The sequence below is a fragment of the Scatophagus argus genome, chromosome 13 (genome assembly GCF_020382885.2).
Source record: "Scatophagus argus isolate fScaArg1 chromosome 13, fScaArg1.pri, whole genome shotgun sequence".
NCBI classification, from domain to species: Eukaryota; Metazoa; Chordata; class Actinopteri; family Scatophagidae; genus Scatophagus; species Scatophagus argus.
In genome coordinates, this window is record NC_058505.1 from 15,361,444 (window position 1) to 15,375,524 (window position 14,081).

General features: G+C 41.7%; 1 protein-coding gene across 1 annotated transcript; it reads right to left on the reverse strand.

Moving 5' to 3' along the window:
- Positions 1-11: 11 nt before the first annotated feature.
- scinlb (scinderin like b) lies at positions 12-12,749 on the reverse strand. Its single transcript, XM_046407814.1, has 17 exons — positions 12,598-12,749; positions 10,465-10,652; positions 8,971-9,125; positions 6,541-6,702; positions 6,263-6,412; positions 5,668-5,757; positions 5,228-5,360; positions 4,780-4,868; positions 4,406-4,621; positions 4,184-4,317; positions 3,909-3,999; positions 3,265-3,435; positions 3,004-3,178; positions 2,283-2,398; positions 2,107-2,184; positions 1,895-1,955; positions 12-848 (listed from the first exon to the last, which is right to left on the reverse strand). Exons 2-17 carry the CDS (start codon positions 10,643-10,645, stop codon positions 688-690), a joined length of 2,163 nt encoding a protein of 720 aa, XP_046263770.1. The 5' UTR covers positions 10,646-10,652; positions 12,598-12,749; the 3' UTR covers positions 12-687.
- Positions 12,750-14,081: the final 1,332 nt, after the last annotated feature.

A 14,081-nucleotide genomic window follows, 5' to 3' on the forward strand; every position in this document is an offset into this window, starting at 1 on the left:
AAACAGACAGGTTTGAAATACTGGATGTTTTATTTAAAAGCCATCCATGTGAGCATTTCAGGGTCAAGTACATAATACTGTACGCCTTTTAAAATCCAAAAGCATAGAATATGATAAAAAAAAATGCAGCATGCAACTTCTAGCAAGTGTACAATATTGCAGTACCAATGATTCAACACAACACATGTAGACAGTGTATTAATGGGCTAAACTGTTTCTGTCTGACATAGTAGTTTATTATGAAAAACAGACAGTGAAGAAAGATAAAGAAGAGCATGATGGTGTTTTCCGAACAGGGAAAAGCAGTGAACAGGAACAGAGACAAACAGAGGACATCTCCAGCTGTCTAACATGGCTTCCCTTCCTAATTTCTTATTCATATTATGGGCTTAAATAAAGACGTGAAGTCAACGAGCTGTTCGATCCAGCAGATCAATAAACCACCTCTGTCGCTGAAAGATAATGTTACTGGAAGCCATTTGACTATTGGTGTGATGCATTCATTCTTGTTCGCAAAGTCCGATGCACTGCACCGTGACCAAGGCATAGAGGCAGCCATTCGACCTGATCAGAGTGATAACATTGGATTTGGCACTGAGGGATCTGACTTTAGATAAACAAAATAGCAATAAGAAGTGCAGGACAGGTAAGGAGTTGGACCGGTAGAGAGAGCCTGGAGTTTTGTGTTCAGAAACGGGCACGGATTCTGCCCAATGGGTCTGTGTCCCACATTTTGGGATCCCAAGCATGGAACCAGCCAATGAAAGTTGGAGGTTCTGCTCCCTGTTTGATGGTGGTGATGGGCAGTCCTCGGCGGCCAGATGGATCTGAGTCCACGTAGTCTTTTGCTGCAGGGCAAGAGGCAGATAGCAGAAGGGGTTGATAGAGAGACAGAAACGAGGGAGACAGAAAGTCAGAACATGTAAACTTCTAATGGAATAAGTTGGCAGAACAAAGACTTTGGATAGGTAAATTTTTGCCACTTGGTTGTAAACAAAGCATTTACATAACAGTTAGCCATTCGCACACCGAACAGATCTGTCCGATATTCACTCTGCTTTTAGCTCTAACAAACTCCCAGGGGAAATATTTTTTGTTGTTTTGTTTTTGGGGTTTTTTTGGTCTACTGTTTGGAGCTGTGAGGTAGCATTAATAATGCAGAATGGGTAATTCTACAAAAGTCTCTCTGCTGCAATAAAAAAACCAAAACAATGAGCCCAAAGAGGCTAAAAAACTCCATAAGGTTGAGGAGAGCAGAGTCGGGTGATGTTTTTTTCTGTGGTTGGAGCGACACCTTTCACACTACACATAATAATTTTTCAGTTGTTAATATAAAAATATAGATTAGTGCAGCTGTAGCTTAATCTGTGGCTAATGCCAGTATACATATTAATAAACTGTCCCATTATGATATAATCCTATCATCGTATGTTCAGTCAGCATTAAAGGCCCAAGAGTTATGTCCAACACCTGGAAAAATGTGTGCAAATTGATCTGGAAGCCACATTTGGGATTAATTTGGATTAGTAAACATACGCATAACGTATAACATCAGTTACTCTCCGCATTAGACCCTCAGTGGTATCATGAATCGTGGCCCTCGACCACATCATGTTTATTTTGATTACACCTCTCAGTACTGAAGTAGTGCTAGTGCATGTTAATGGTGACAGATTTTAAGGAAATAGATTTTACACTAAAATCAGTCAGTGAGAGATTGGTTTGGAACTTACAATACACATTGTTTCTTGTTTAGGATGCTTTAAAAATCTTTTACTTTAGTAAAACTCTATAGAGCTATGACTGTATGGTGCTTTTTGGCAGCAAATATTTGAAGCAAGTCAGTTTGAGCTGAGTGGTATATTTGTTTCTTCCTGGTTTTCACACAACAAACCTATTTTGGGAGCTCCAGTCTTTTCCTCTGCATTAGCATCATTGCCGATCCAAAGGAAGACCTACAGGGAAGAGAAAAACACAGTTATACAGAGTTTTAGTACTATGTATGCATTTATCTAGTCTTTGGTGTCTTTGAATGCCAACATTTTTTTTAACACATTAAAAATGTTTTCTGCTAACTCTAAGATGGTGACAGAGAGCTCATCTAACCTGGTCCCCGGTGTCCAGGAGCATGACATCATCAGTGGCCAGGTCTGACTGAGTGAAGTCTCCTGGTACTTCTTCAACCTGAGAGACAGTGTGGCAGTGTTACAGCATTAACATAATTGTGTTAATAGGATAAACCAAACAAAGCTTTCCACATCTGTTGTGTGTAAGTAACTCACAATCAGTCTTCCAGTTTTGTTGGAGCAGCCAAACAGACGCGGGGGACTGACCATGTTCTGCAGACTCTTAGAGGTCTGGTATTCCTTCTTGCCGCCAAGAGCAGACCAGAAGTCACCTGGGAGAGTGAAGAAAAATATAACTCAGCTCCGAGTAGCTTGTCTCATAGTTGGTGCTTTGTTTGCCTGAACAGGAAGTGAAGCACCTCCTTTACCAAGAATGATATAGCTGCTCTTTGGGACACTCAGTCATGAGATGCATCATCTTCTCAAATTTAATCAAGACTCAATATCCATTAGTTATGTCTCATCAGGCCAATCAGTGTAACTTAGAAAAGCTAAAATTGCATGGCAAGATAGTGTGTAGTAAGTGGACATGACTATACCAGTTGGGGGAATTATTTTGAAACAACAAAACAGTTATACCAAAATCAAACCAAGTTTAATTCATTTACCCATCACTTTTAGCTTTAAATTACCACGTGGCCATTAGGTGACTGAATATATGGTTTACACAGAGTAACTGTCAAAATCAAATCAGCATTATCTACAATATCCCCTTAAGTATCACCTTTGGCAGATAAATAAAGGAGTATATGTACTGTAAATACTGTTTGTTTTCATTGGGGAAAGGGAATAAGGGGTATTTAGTAACAACCTTGCTAGCCTAATAATTTGTCCTAACTATTGGTGTATTGCATATTGGTACTCAGAGGACACCCACCTGGCTCCTTGCCCTCTGACACCTGGCTGACACTGCCACCCAGGTAGCTCGCCACATGCTTGGCAGCCTCCATCTCCTCCTCACTGGCACCCATGCCCCTCCAGACAAACAGGGCGTTAGGCGATTTCAGCACAAACACATCATTGGTGTTCAGATTAGAAGCAGAGGCCTCAACCTGTATGCAGAGACACGAGAGGTAAAAATAAGTTTCTTACAAGGATGTGACAACAACACAAGCCCATGCACTGACAGAGAGCTCACCTCCACAGCCCGGGTGGCACGGGAAGAGCTCTGCCGGATGTGGAAGAGGCGAGTGCTGCCAGCCTGTGACTGTCCACCTTTGCGTGATGTTCCCCCGCTGTGAATGATCATGGGTTTGCCCTGGAACAGGCTCATCAGGTGTGGAGGCTCCTGACCCTGAGTCACTCTCACCTGTGGAAGAAGTCATTAAAAATCCATGAAGGACTGGTGGCTTTTACTTTAGTCTATGTGTGCCACCTGCACCTTAGCATAAATGCGATTTGTAGTAATAAGGTTAAAATGTATAAAACTGCCTGGTCTGAAACCTTTTTCATCATATTTGTAAGGATTTATTTTGATTCCTGCCTCACTGGGATTTACAATTAAATAAACTAGATCCAGTTTTGAGTTCAAGCTTCACATTTTACTAAGTCATGTGGCTGCAATTGTCCAATTATGAAAACGGAGACGGTGTAAATCCTGAAATTGTAATGTGTGTATGCATGTAAGTGCAGAAGATTCAGTGGTATCAAAAAGAACTTTGCAGTAATACCACCCTCTGCTGGTTGTCCAAAGTTGTTGTTTGTTGTTGGGATTAATCTAGAGCTGTACAGAATCGGAGCTTGTTTTTATACGTGATGTAAAGGTGAGCGTCGAGCACAAACCTGAACCGGGGATCCGCCCATTGAGTCATCGAGCTTCACTGTGAGAAATGCAGAGGCTCCCAGCTCATCCTGTGTGCACTTCAGCCCCTGCCTGACACAACAAACACACACACACAAACACACACAGTCTGAATGTCATTTACTGGTGTGCAAGTGGTTTTAGACTTGGTGTGGTGGGCTAATTTATGCATCCAGCTTGTAATTCATACTGTATTACACAAATCATAGCATACATAGTCGCACACATGTTTGTATGGATTTTTCTTTTTACTCACCAGGTGTATATGATGTGTTGCTCACGACTACCCTGTCTGTAGCTGTACAGGATGAGGTAACAGTCTCCACCATAAAAGTGACCATAGGAGGAGGGATCCACAGGCACCTTTTCACCGTTTTCAACACGCCAAATCTAAAAGCAAGACAACAGCCTGTTTCGGCCAGCCTTCCCACACTTCATTATCTGCCTGACTTTTTAAAAACCCTTAGTGCACTCTCACCTGGACCTTGCCCTTGCCATCATCCACCATGCCGTGCTGGGCTGCCATGGTCTTGTTGGAGTGCAGGGTGGAGGCATCAAAGGGCACTTGCTCCACTTTGGCTATGCGGCCGATGGTGTAGGCCTTACTGGGGCCTGTAGTCTCATCCTTGTCCCTCCAGTCACTGAAGAACTGCTTAAACAAAGTTGTCTCGCCTCCTGCAGGAAGTACTTGGATCTGCAAGAGAAACAGGTCAAGAGGGTTTAATTACCTGTGTCTTTGTCACGGCATTAAGTGAATTCTCCTTACCAATTTGCCAGAAGAGGAAAAATGTACACTAATCACACTAGGACAAACAAGATGCTGTTTTTCTGCAAGACTTGTGTCAGTTTTACCTTTGTTTTATTGGAGTAACCCTTGTCTCTGATGAACTGCTGACCGGCTGACATTGCTGCCTTACGCTCTGACATGTTGGCTTTGGGACCTGGTTTGAATCAGACAAGACGCAACAAACATGGGGCTATTTGATTCTTTTTCATGATACTTAATAGAATATTAAAGCACAAAGGCTGATGAATGCAGGTATAGCACTCAATGTAGTTGCATTATGAATAAATTAATGCAGTAATATCGCATCTAGAATTGTAATAAACTGAGCAAACTGAGGCAGAAACAGATGTTTTTCACTTGTTTACCTTGAGGGCAAAGCTACATGTGTTTCAACAAGCATGTTAGTCATTTGTGCAGAAAAAACATCAGTAATTACACAGAGGGAAGCTAATGTTGAGAGTTTGTTTAACACTATTTTCTGCTGTGTCACTGAGTCTGTTATACTGTTGGCACCTTTCCAGACAAAGATGTTCCCATCCACCCCATTGTCCAGGATGTAGCACTCCTCAGGAGACAGCATGGCCTGTTTGAAAGGACTGGATGGAGCCACAGAGGACACCTTCATTGTACCAGATGCATCAGAGATCTGCAAAGCAAAGGGATAGCTTCACACACTAACTGTAAAGTGTTTCAGAGTGTAAAGTTAAGCGAAGCGAAGTTATATCGAACTTCCCAGAAGAGTGGAAGCCGTTGCCGCTGCAAAGCTGCCTGTGTATTTAAAAGGGGATATCTTTAGAGTCCCTGTTGGTGTAGTGGTCAGGTGTCCCAATACTTTTGTCTATATAGGGTATAACCTTTTATGGTCTGAGTTGTGAAATCGTATTTTCCACCCAATCAAAGTCATGTACGGTATATATAAAAAATTCAGCTTAATAGACAGTTTTATTACTCACCATGTAGAGGGCACCCTTCTTCCTGTTGGAGCTGTCCACCTTCTCATCATCAGGAGTGCTGGGAGCAATGGTAGCTTTGGGCCCAAGAGCCTACACAACCAGATGAATTAATCATTGTGTGGCTCTTTATGTCATAATTATCACTTATGTTACAATTATGTTGATTTTTTTTTTTTTACTCAAATACAAAGTCAAAATAAGCTTATCAGTCATTTGTTTTACAGACTATGTCCTACACCTTTTCTGAGATGACAAACGATCTTGATGATTTTAAAACATATTCTGTAACACCCAGTGTCCTTCGCGCCCTCATTAAGCTTCCCTGGAATTTACCCTCCTCTTTCATTGTAAAGGAAGTGTTTACAATGCCGCCTTGGCACAGAGTTGGCACATGAGCAGCACAGTACAAAAGACAGCATTGTGTCCACTCGTTCCCACGCTGACTAACTCATTTGCCATAACGTGCATCAATAACATTTATAGGTTCTGCTCCAGGCTCCTTTGTGGTGAAAACTTCAGTGCATAGCTTATAACTGAGATCCACTAGAAGAGGTAAAGAGGATGAGCAGTGTGTGTGTGTGTGTGTGTGTGTCACCTCTACGACTGCTGCTGGCTCTTCCCCCTCCTCCACCATGTGCAGCTTGGCTCTGCCGTTTCGCTCATTATCTCTGATGCCGATGCTGACCTCGGAGGCCTTCAACCTCTCAAAACGGTTACACTCACTGCCACACCACTGATAAATGTCCTGCAAGAGAAGGAAAGACAGGTCATTGATATTACAGTTATGAAGCATAACACTGATTTGGTATATAGCAATATATACAGTGTGGAGCCGCTGATATAAAGTCACACAGCAGATAAAACCCAGCTCACCTTTCCCAGGTCAACAATGAAGCAGTCCCCCTTGTTGAAGCTGCTCCAGGCCATTTCCACCTCTGTTGCTCTAATGGCCCTCCTACCCTTGATATGCAGCAGGCGCTTTACGTTCATGTCATTGGTCACCACATGCTGAAAACCTGAGGCCACACCTCCTTTCTGTGACAAAAATAAAGGATAAGGTTAAATTCAGGAACACCTTCTCTAAAATGACAGCTTCATTTCAAACACGTACATGAGTACAGGTTAGGGAAGAAAAAGGCCAAAATTTTACATCATGTGCACTGTTTTATTTCACAACCACAAAATGTTAGCCAAATGAACAGCCACAAATGCCCTACTAAGAGGGGGTGTGTGAGGCAGGATGTGTGGAGTCAGATGATTTCATGAGACACAGAGCTCAACACATGTAGCACGGTGGAGTTGAAATGAGTTTCACACAACAATGTAAAATTTCAAAGGACAGAAGGCTGTAAATTGTGCTGCTAAACTGCAGTTGCTATAAATCTGATAAAGCCAATAAATTTTATCAAATGGGGAAAATCAAAGTATCACGATGCTTTGGAAAAGTGGGATCATGTCTGTTCTGTGCAACAATAATGTACCTGGGAGTCTGGACTGTCTCGCAATGTGCCGTCCTTGGTGAAGCCATTAAACAAAACAGGTATTTACAAGGCATGCAAATAAACGCTGCAAAGGAGCAACAGACACTTTCTGTCGGAGCAAAAAAGGTGTGAATGCTTTGATAGATTCTCAGTATTTAGAAACTAAAGCTCTAGATCAACAGTTACTTCATGAGGACAAAATTAAAGTGGGACTTCCTTGTTCTTGAAATGTCCTTTGTGGGCTTACCCACAAAGGCACAGCCTTGCTAGTGTTTCGGGGGAGTGGCTATTTAGCCCTCAGATTGGAAACCACATTCATGCAATTCATCTTATGCCTTTCTCAAGAGAAAGAGAGAGTAACATTTTCCATGGCAACAATGCAGACTCTGTTTATTCTGAGACTGCATTCTAACAGCGGAGTTACCAAAACTATGAAAAGATAATTAGATTTAGTTCTGTCTCTGACTCTTTTTCAGAAGAACAGTGTGCATGTGTGCGTGCGTGTGAGAACTTTCTGCACATGTGCAGTGCAAAGTTTCCACTGTCAAACTTTGTAAAAGTAGTAAACAAGACTAATTACATGCAACTAAAACCAGAGAGGGGTTGGATGGTTTCATGGAAATAAGAAACAGATGGCTGGTAAAAAGCGGCCCAGCTTGAGTTTTTCAAAATGTCCACCTTTGAATGCAGTGGTTGCCCTACAGTGAAACAGTCAGTCAGACACACCCTTACATGTGTTGTAGGGAATGTTGTGTTTCCTCTGAACTTCAGACTCATTACCTTAACTGAATGGCAAAGTTCATGGGATGCTGGCAATCATTAAACCCTGTAGAGATTTTTAGGTCAAAAGAGAACTTTGAGACAAATTGTTGCTCCATTTGTGTGGTTGGTCTCATCATAACATTTCCTGTTTATATTCTAAAAAATGCGCTGTAGCCTCATCATTGCTCACTTAATATTTTATACAGTAAATTTCTAAACCACAGACAGAAACAAAATTTGAAGTTTAATTACTCATGCGGACATTAATCTAGAGCACTGGTGTCCTACCCTTTGCTTTCTTGTAAATCCTTCATACACAGAAATGTGTTTGTAAATAGTGCATATCTACCAGTTCTGTGCACTTCTGTTAAAAAGTGATTTTCTTTCTTTTTTTCAGAATGTGTCATTTTAATAGTAATTTTGAGGCCTTAAGAAGTGAAACTGAACAGTGATTCCAACAAAGGAAGACATGAGCCATGCAAGCAGTTCTGTGCGACTCTACACAGACACAGCAGGGCTTTGAGCCAAACGTCAACGTATTTGCAAATTAGCCTTACTCACAAAGTATAGCTGCGGAATTGCATAATCTTTGGATTTGGTCACATAACAAAGTATTGGATGAAAAGTCCAAATTTCATGGAAAAACCACCCAACAACCATCTATACATTTCACTCAAAAAACTACATACGAACCTTATGATGGTGCTAAACCTAAAGTCGGAGGATCAACAAAGTCAACAGGATTCATCATCTGGTGACAATGAACATCTATATAACATCTCACTGCAATCGACCAACAGCTGGTGAGATTTTCAGTCAGAGGGCAAAAGTGGTGGACAGACAGACAGACAGACAGACCGGCAGGCAGATATTGCACCCCTACAGTCAAGCAAGATTATAGAAACATACCAAAAAAAATAAACCAACCTTTCTGTAGCAGAAACCTTTTTTTCATGCTGCAACTTTGCAACCCCTCGTGCGGGTCAATGATCTGGAGTCTTTTCATTCATGTAGTGACACTCGCTATCTGAACTTGACTCTGCCGTATAGTGAGGCTCACCTGGTACTTGATTCCTGACTTGAAGTACCCCAGGAAGGTGTTGGATTCGGAGTTCTGCACCTCCCTGTACTGCACTGGCCCTCCGCCGAGGAAGTCGTCCAGCTGCATGGCGAAGATGGCCGCAGCTCCACTCTCATCCTGTGAACACTCGTCCCCTGCAGGAAAGAGACACTATTAGTCAAACGGTCTAATTACACACGTTTTTTTCAGACTCTAACTGTGTCGCATCTCTGCGCAAGGGTCATGTTTCTCACAACAGCAGGAATTTATTTTGCATTAGCAGAGCAAACTGCAGCACTTTTCCACAGTGATCATATGGGACCTCTGAGTCAGGACTGGATGCTTTGAATCACATAAACCACATCTGCAGTAGAGGCGCTTTGTATCCTGCTATTACCGACAGATGGCACACAACATGGACAAAACTATTCCATAGTTTTACATGACTAACGCTGGTCACAGACACAGAGATTAATTATGTTCTCATGTTATTTTTACTTCAACATCTTACAGATGATTGCAATGTCAGTCTGTGTGCTGGAACTGGAAGAGCATTACTGGGAACACTGCAAACATGCAGGGACTGGTGCCTGGCTCTTGTGGCCCACAGGGATATTCCAGATGTGAGTCATGGACTAGTTTCTTTTAGATCTTTGATTTTGTTATGTAACTGAAAATTAAATGAGCATTAGAGGACTTTTCATCTGTGCCTTCGGTTTAGGATTTAAAACAGTTAAAGTTGTGAGTCATTATACGCTCTGTACAGGCCTGAACTGAGCCTCTGATGAGAGGAGATGACAGGGAAGGGGGGACCGCATGGTGGAGAGGAATTTCACACAGTGTTATGACTTTTACCTACTCATTCAGTAGAGGATGTTTCAGCACTGAGATCGGATGCAGAATCCGATCTGCAGGCATTTTAAAAGAATACCACATGAGGAAGTTTCAACTGCTGCATTAGTTTCTTTTGTTTCAGTGTACGTGTCATAATGTGTGTATCGTGTGCCATGGGTGGTATGTGGATCAGCTTTGGGGGATGTTAGTTTATTAAACTGTTAATAATTTACTTTGATTGTATCTCACTATAAGCAAGTGATTACAATACCGCAATACTCCAAAGCTTTATTGTTTTATTAACTTTGGTGAGCTCACATCAGACAAAAATGAAGCAGAAATCTCAGAGTCATATCGTCATAAAACAAGTGTGAAAACTCTAACATTGGGAGAGAGGGCATTTAGGGAACATGATTCACCAAAACAATGGCTTCTGCGAATAACTGTGATTATTTCTCAGAAATGCACTGCAAGACCGTTCCTGTTTTGAAACCAGCATGACAACATACTTTTTACAATGTTAAAGTTAAACAGGAGTATTTCTATTAGCAGAATGTACTTTAGAAAAAAGTAGTAATATTTTAAATAATAAGTAGCTAAAAATATGATTATTGAAATGTTGCCCCACTCTGAGGTGCACAGTGTGAATGCATGTCTCACCCAGCCACATGTGTATGTTGTATGAAGGGGCCGAGGTGGTGTAGAGCAGCAGGTAGGCATCCCCGGTGTAGAAGCAGCCATGCAGGGTCTTGGGCACTGGCTTTAGGTCCAAGTTCTCAATGCGCCACACCTCCAGCCCTGGCTGCTTTCCTGCACCCGCAAACTCCTTATGGGAAACCATGGCGGCTCTGAGAGAAACACAGACATGAGACACAACGAGATGAAGTAAAGAAAGGAGGAACAGAGTAAATTTGGAGACAGGAGAGGCAGAAGAAACGTATACCATCACAAAGTGAGGAAGCTACTTACTGTCAACAGCGACTTTTGTGTTTGCTGACAGAAACTAAACCCCCGTGGATAAAAATACATGCTTTACCTTGACAGGCAGCCTCTTACCATATTTGGGCTTTCAGTGCATAGACTAAAGCAGACAAACTAGTCCTTAAACTGGTAATTAGTCATCTATTATAAATAGATACATAGTTTTCATATATGTAGTTTTCAGTTTCCAGTATAAATTGGAGTGCGAGGAGAGAAAGAGCATTTTATAATATTGTCATTTTTGAAAATTAAGGTTAGAAAACTCATAAAATTGTCTGAAATACTGTGTGTTTGTAACTGAAACCAAACTGACGCAGGAGCTTTGAATTATTATCAGTAGATATTTAATCTAAAATGAAAAGACGTGCATGACCTAGTTTTTAACTCACATTTTATGTTTTTATACCTGAGATCAGAAGAACACAAATCTTTTAATTACTATGTTACTACAGCACGAGCCTGACTGCAATAATGAGTCTTATGAACGAACTATGGCACAGTTAAACCCTCCAGTCTCACCAAACCTGGTGTTGACAGTAAAAAGAAGTTAGACTTGTTTTTATATATAAAAAAAACTTTACATTATGATGACAGTGAGCCTTTGCACCAATAAAAATGAGAGATTATGCAGATTTATGTCTGTCCCCATTACACAAGAGTCAGATTACAAGTCGCTGTGGCAGCAGGATTATTGCCACAGTGAGTCTGACGTCAGCTGTGATGATGGGAGATCTAGCAACGTCCATTCCTCACTTTTGTTACAGTTCACAGTCTATACTTTACTCTGTGAGCCACACACTGCGCTGTAACTGCAACCTGTTCATTGTGCACAGTGTGTTATGTACAGGCAGATATTAAGAGATTTAATCATACTGTTTGATTAAACAGAATCCAAACAGCTCAACATCAGCACCACCACCTGAAGGAGTCTCATTACTGTGGAGTTTGTTCAGCTGTGTGTTAAATGGGCAGTCTGACTCTGCAGCTCAGGTTTCAGCACAGAGAGAAAACAGCCAGTGAATTTCCTGTAAAAGGCCGATCAATCAGTGCTGCATCATGGACAAAGCTCCCGATCACTTAAGATTAATGGAGTGTCTGGAGCCAGATGCACTGTTAATAACACCACTGTGACACAATACTGACTCCAGTACTGCAGGCCTGTGGGGATAAAAGCGGAGATGTCTGCTGGGATGAGCATCTCTAATGAGTGACTTCATCTAATCTGCTGCCTCGTCCTCTGTTTACTGCTCAGGCTGACAGGAAGTGCATCTGCAAAGATTTCAAAGACTAAAAGCTACGATTCATTCACATTAAGTCATATTTACACGTTGCACGGCTCCGTCTTTTTTTTTTTTTTTTTTTTGAGTTGGCTATTACATAACACTCAAACTGACTTCTATCGCAGGTTTTGCACTCCTTTTCATTCACAAGATAGATAATGACACACCCCAACGTGAATATTTTTCCCCATAAGACACAATGCAATTGCCAGTGTTTCCACGACAAATCAAAACGTTTGGGTTCCCCTGTTCTCGGTCCTTTCACAAGCTGTGCTGTGACTCACGGAAGAGAAATGAACGGAGACTTTCCACATCTGGAAATCCAACCGCCTCGAACTTTACAACCGTGGACTGAAGCGCAGAGCAAAACAAAACACAACACAGCGACCATCAAATCCTCCAACGACGCAAGCTGCGCCGAGATCCTGCACGATTTATTTATTCATTTATTTATTTATTTTAAAAGTTCCCCAATAAATCAACGTCCAAAAGTCACATTAGGTCGTCTATTGTAAAAGTGAAGTGAACTCACGATTTGCAAGATGAATCACACAGGAGAGAGGAGCAGAAGTGCTGATGGAGACTGCGGATTTGGGAATGAGTTGGGTACGGAGTGTCTTTATGATTTAATGTGTAGTAGAGGAGGAGGAGGAGGAGGAGGAGGAGGAGAGGAGGGAGTGTTCAGGCTGTTCGTGAGTCTTACTGAAGAGCAGGGAGAGCAGTGATTGGTCGAGAGTAGCAGCAAAGATAAAGATACTTCTATGATCTTGTGAGAGAGAGGATTTCCTCGAAGATGCATTTGTTGAGATTAATCAAGATCTCACTCAAAGGTTTCTCTTTGTGTAAACCCGACTCTGTGCCATATACCCATTGCCTGTGTTCAGATAGGCAGGGACAAAGTTCATGAAGTCATAATTTTTTCATGAAGCAGCGGCTGAACCAACAGCTCATTTGTTTGCATTTCGCTGAAAAGGAATCGTGTGACTGGAAAAATAAGAGAGGAAAGGGGTTGCCTCCCTTTGCTTTCCTAGATTGCAGAGCCAACAGGATATGTAAAAATACAGTGGGCACCAAACACATAGAAAACTAATTTAATTAATAATTTAGTTTCTCTGCAGACAGCAGACACCACAAAAACCACTGAGAGAGGCAGAAAGTGGACTCTGATGAGTACTATCTCCTGACACAAACACACCAAACACATTATTTACCACAGCTCTCTTCACAGAACCTGCTGCACAGCAAATCCCTGTTCAAGCCTAAAGACATGCCGGCGCAGGTCACACCCAGCCTTCACCTCCTGTACTCTTTCTCCTTCTGCAGGTAGTGAGTTCATTTATGGACATGGATCCCTCACCTCAGAGGTGGTGAGCGACATGTTTGTTTATACATAAATGTTAAGCACACAAGGATGACAATGTGTATACATCCTGCAGATGATTTTTTTTTTTCCCAGATGATTCACAATTTCTTGCGAAGAGAGAGGAAAAAAAAATAGCTCTTCCTCCATGTTTTACTTTGAAATACACAGCTGCCCACTTCTGTTTTCGTCAAAGGGCTGCAGTGAACCACAGGATCTGATGGTGCACAACTGGAGACAAAAGAACACCTTCTCGACATATCGCTGGGGATCATGATTAAAGCATTGGTACATTTCGAAAAAGAAAAGGGAAGCGTGCAAACCGTTTTCAAACCGAATTTCATCATGACAGTTTTGCAAAACAAGAAATCCTTCCTTGAATTATTATTGACGTGTATGCAGTGTCACTTTGTCCATAATGCAAGATGGACACACCAGAGCAGCTCATACATCAGTGTTAAGCTCGCATTGTTTGTAATGTATTAGACTCAAACAGCTGGTCAACAAGTGATCACACATCACAACCAAAACCATATGACAACTGTCTGATGCGTGCAAAAACTCAAATAATTTGAATGAAGGATGCAAATATGTGCATAGAAAGAGGAAGCAACGCTCTTCAGACACAGAACTGACTTAGACCACACTTTCCTCCA

Excerpts from the sequence above, each read along its gene's own strand:
- scinlb (XM_046407814.1), bottom strand. The coding sequence starts at position 10,645 with ATGGTTTCCCATAAGGAGTTTGCGGGTGCAGGAAAGCAGCCAGGGCTG. Across the intron at positions 5,758-6,262 it reads AGCCAGCAGCAGTCGTAGAG|GCTCTTGGGCCCAAAGCTAC; the intron begins GTGACACACACA and ends CTGGTTGTGTAG. Across the intron at positions 1,956-2,106 it reads TCCTGGACACCGGGGACCAG|GTCTTCCTTTGGATCGGCAA; the intron begins GTTAGATGAGCT and ends TCTTCCCTGTAG.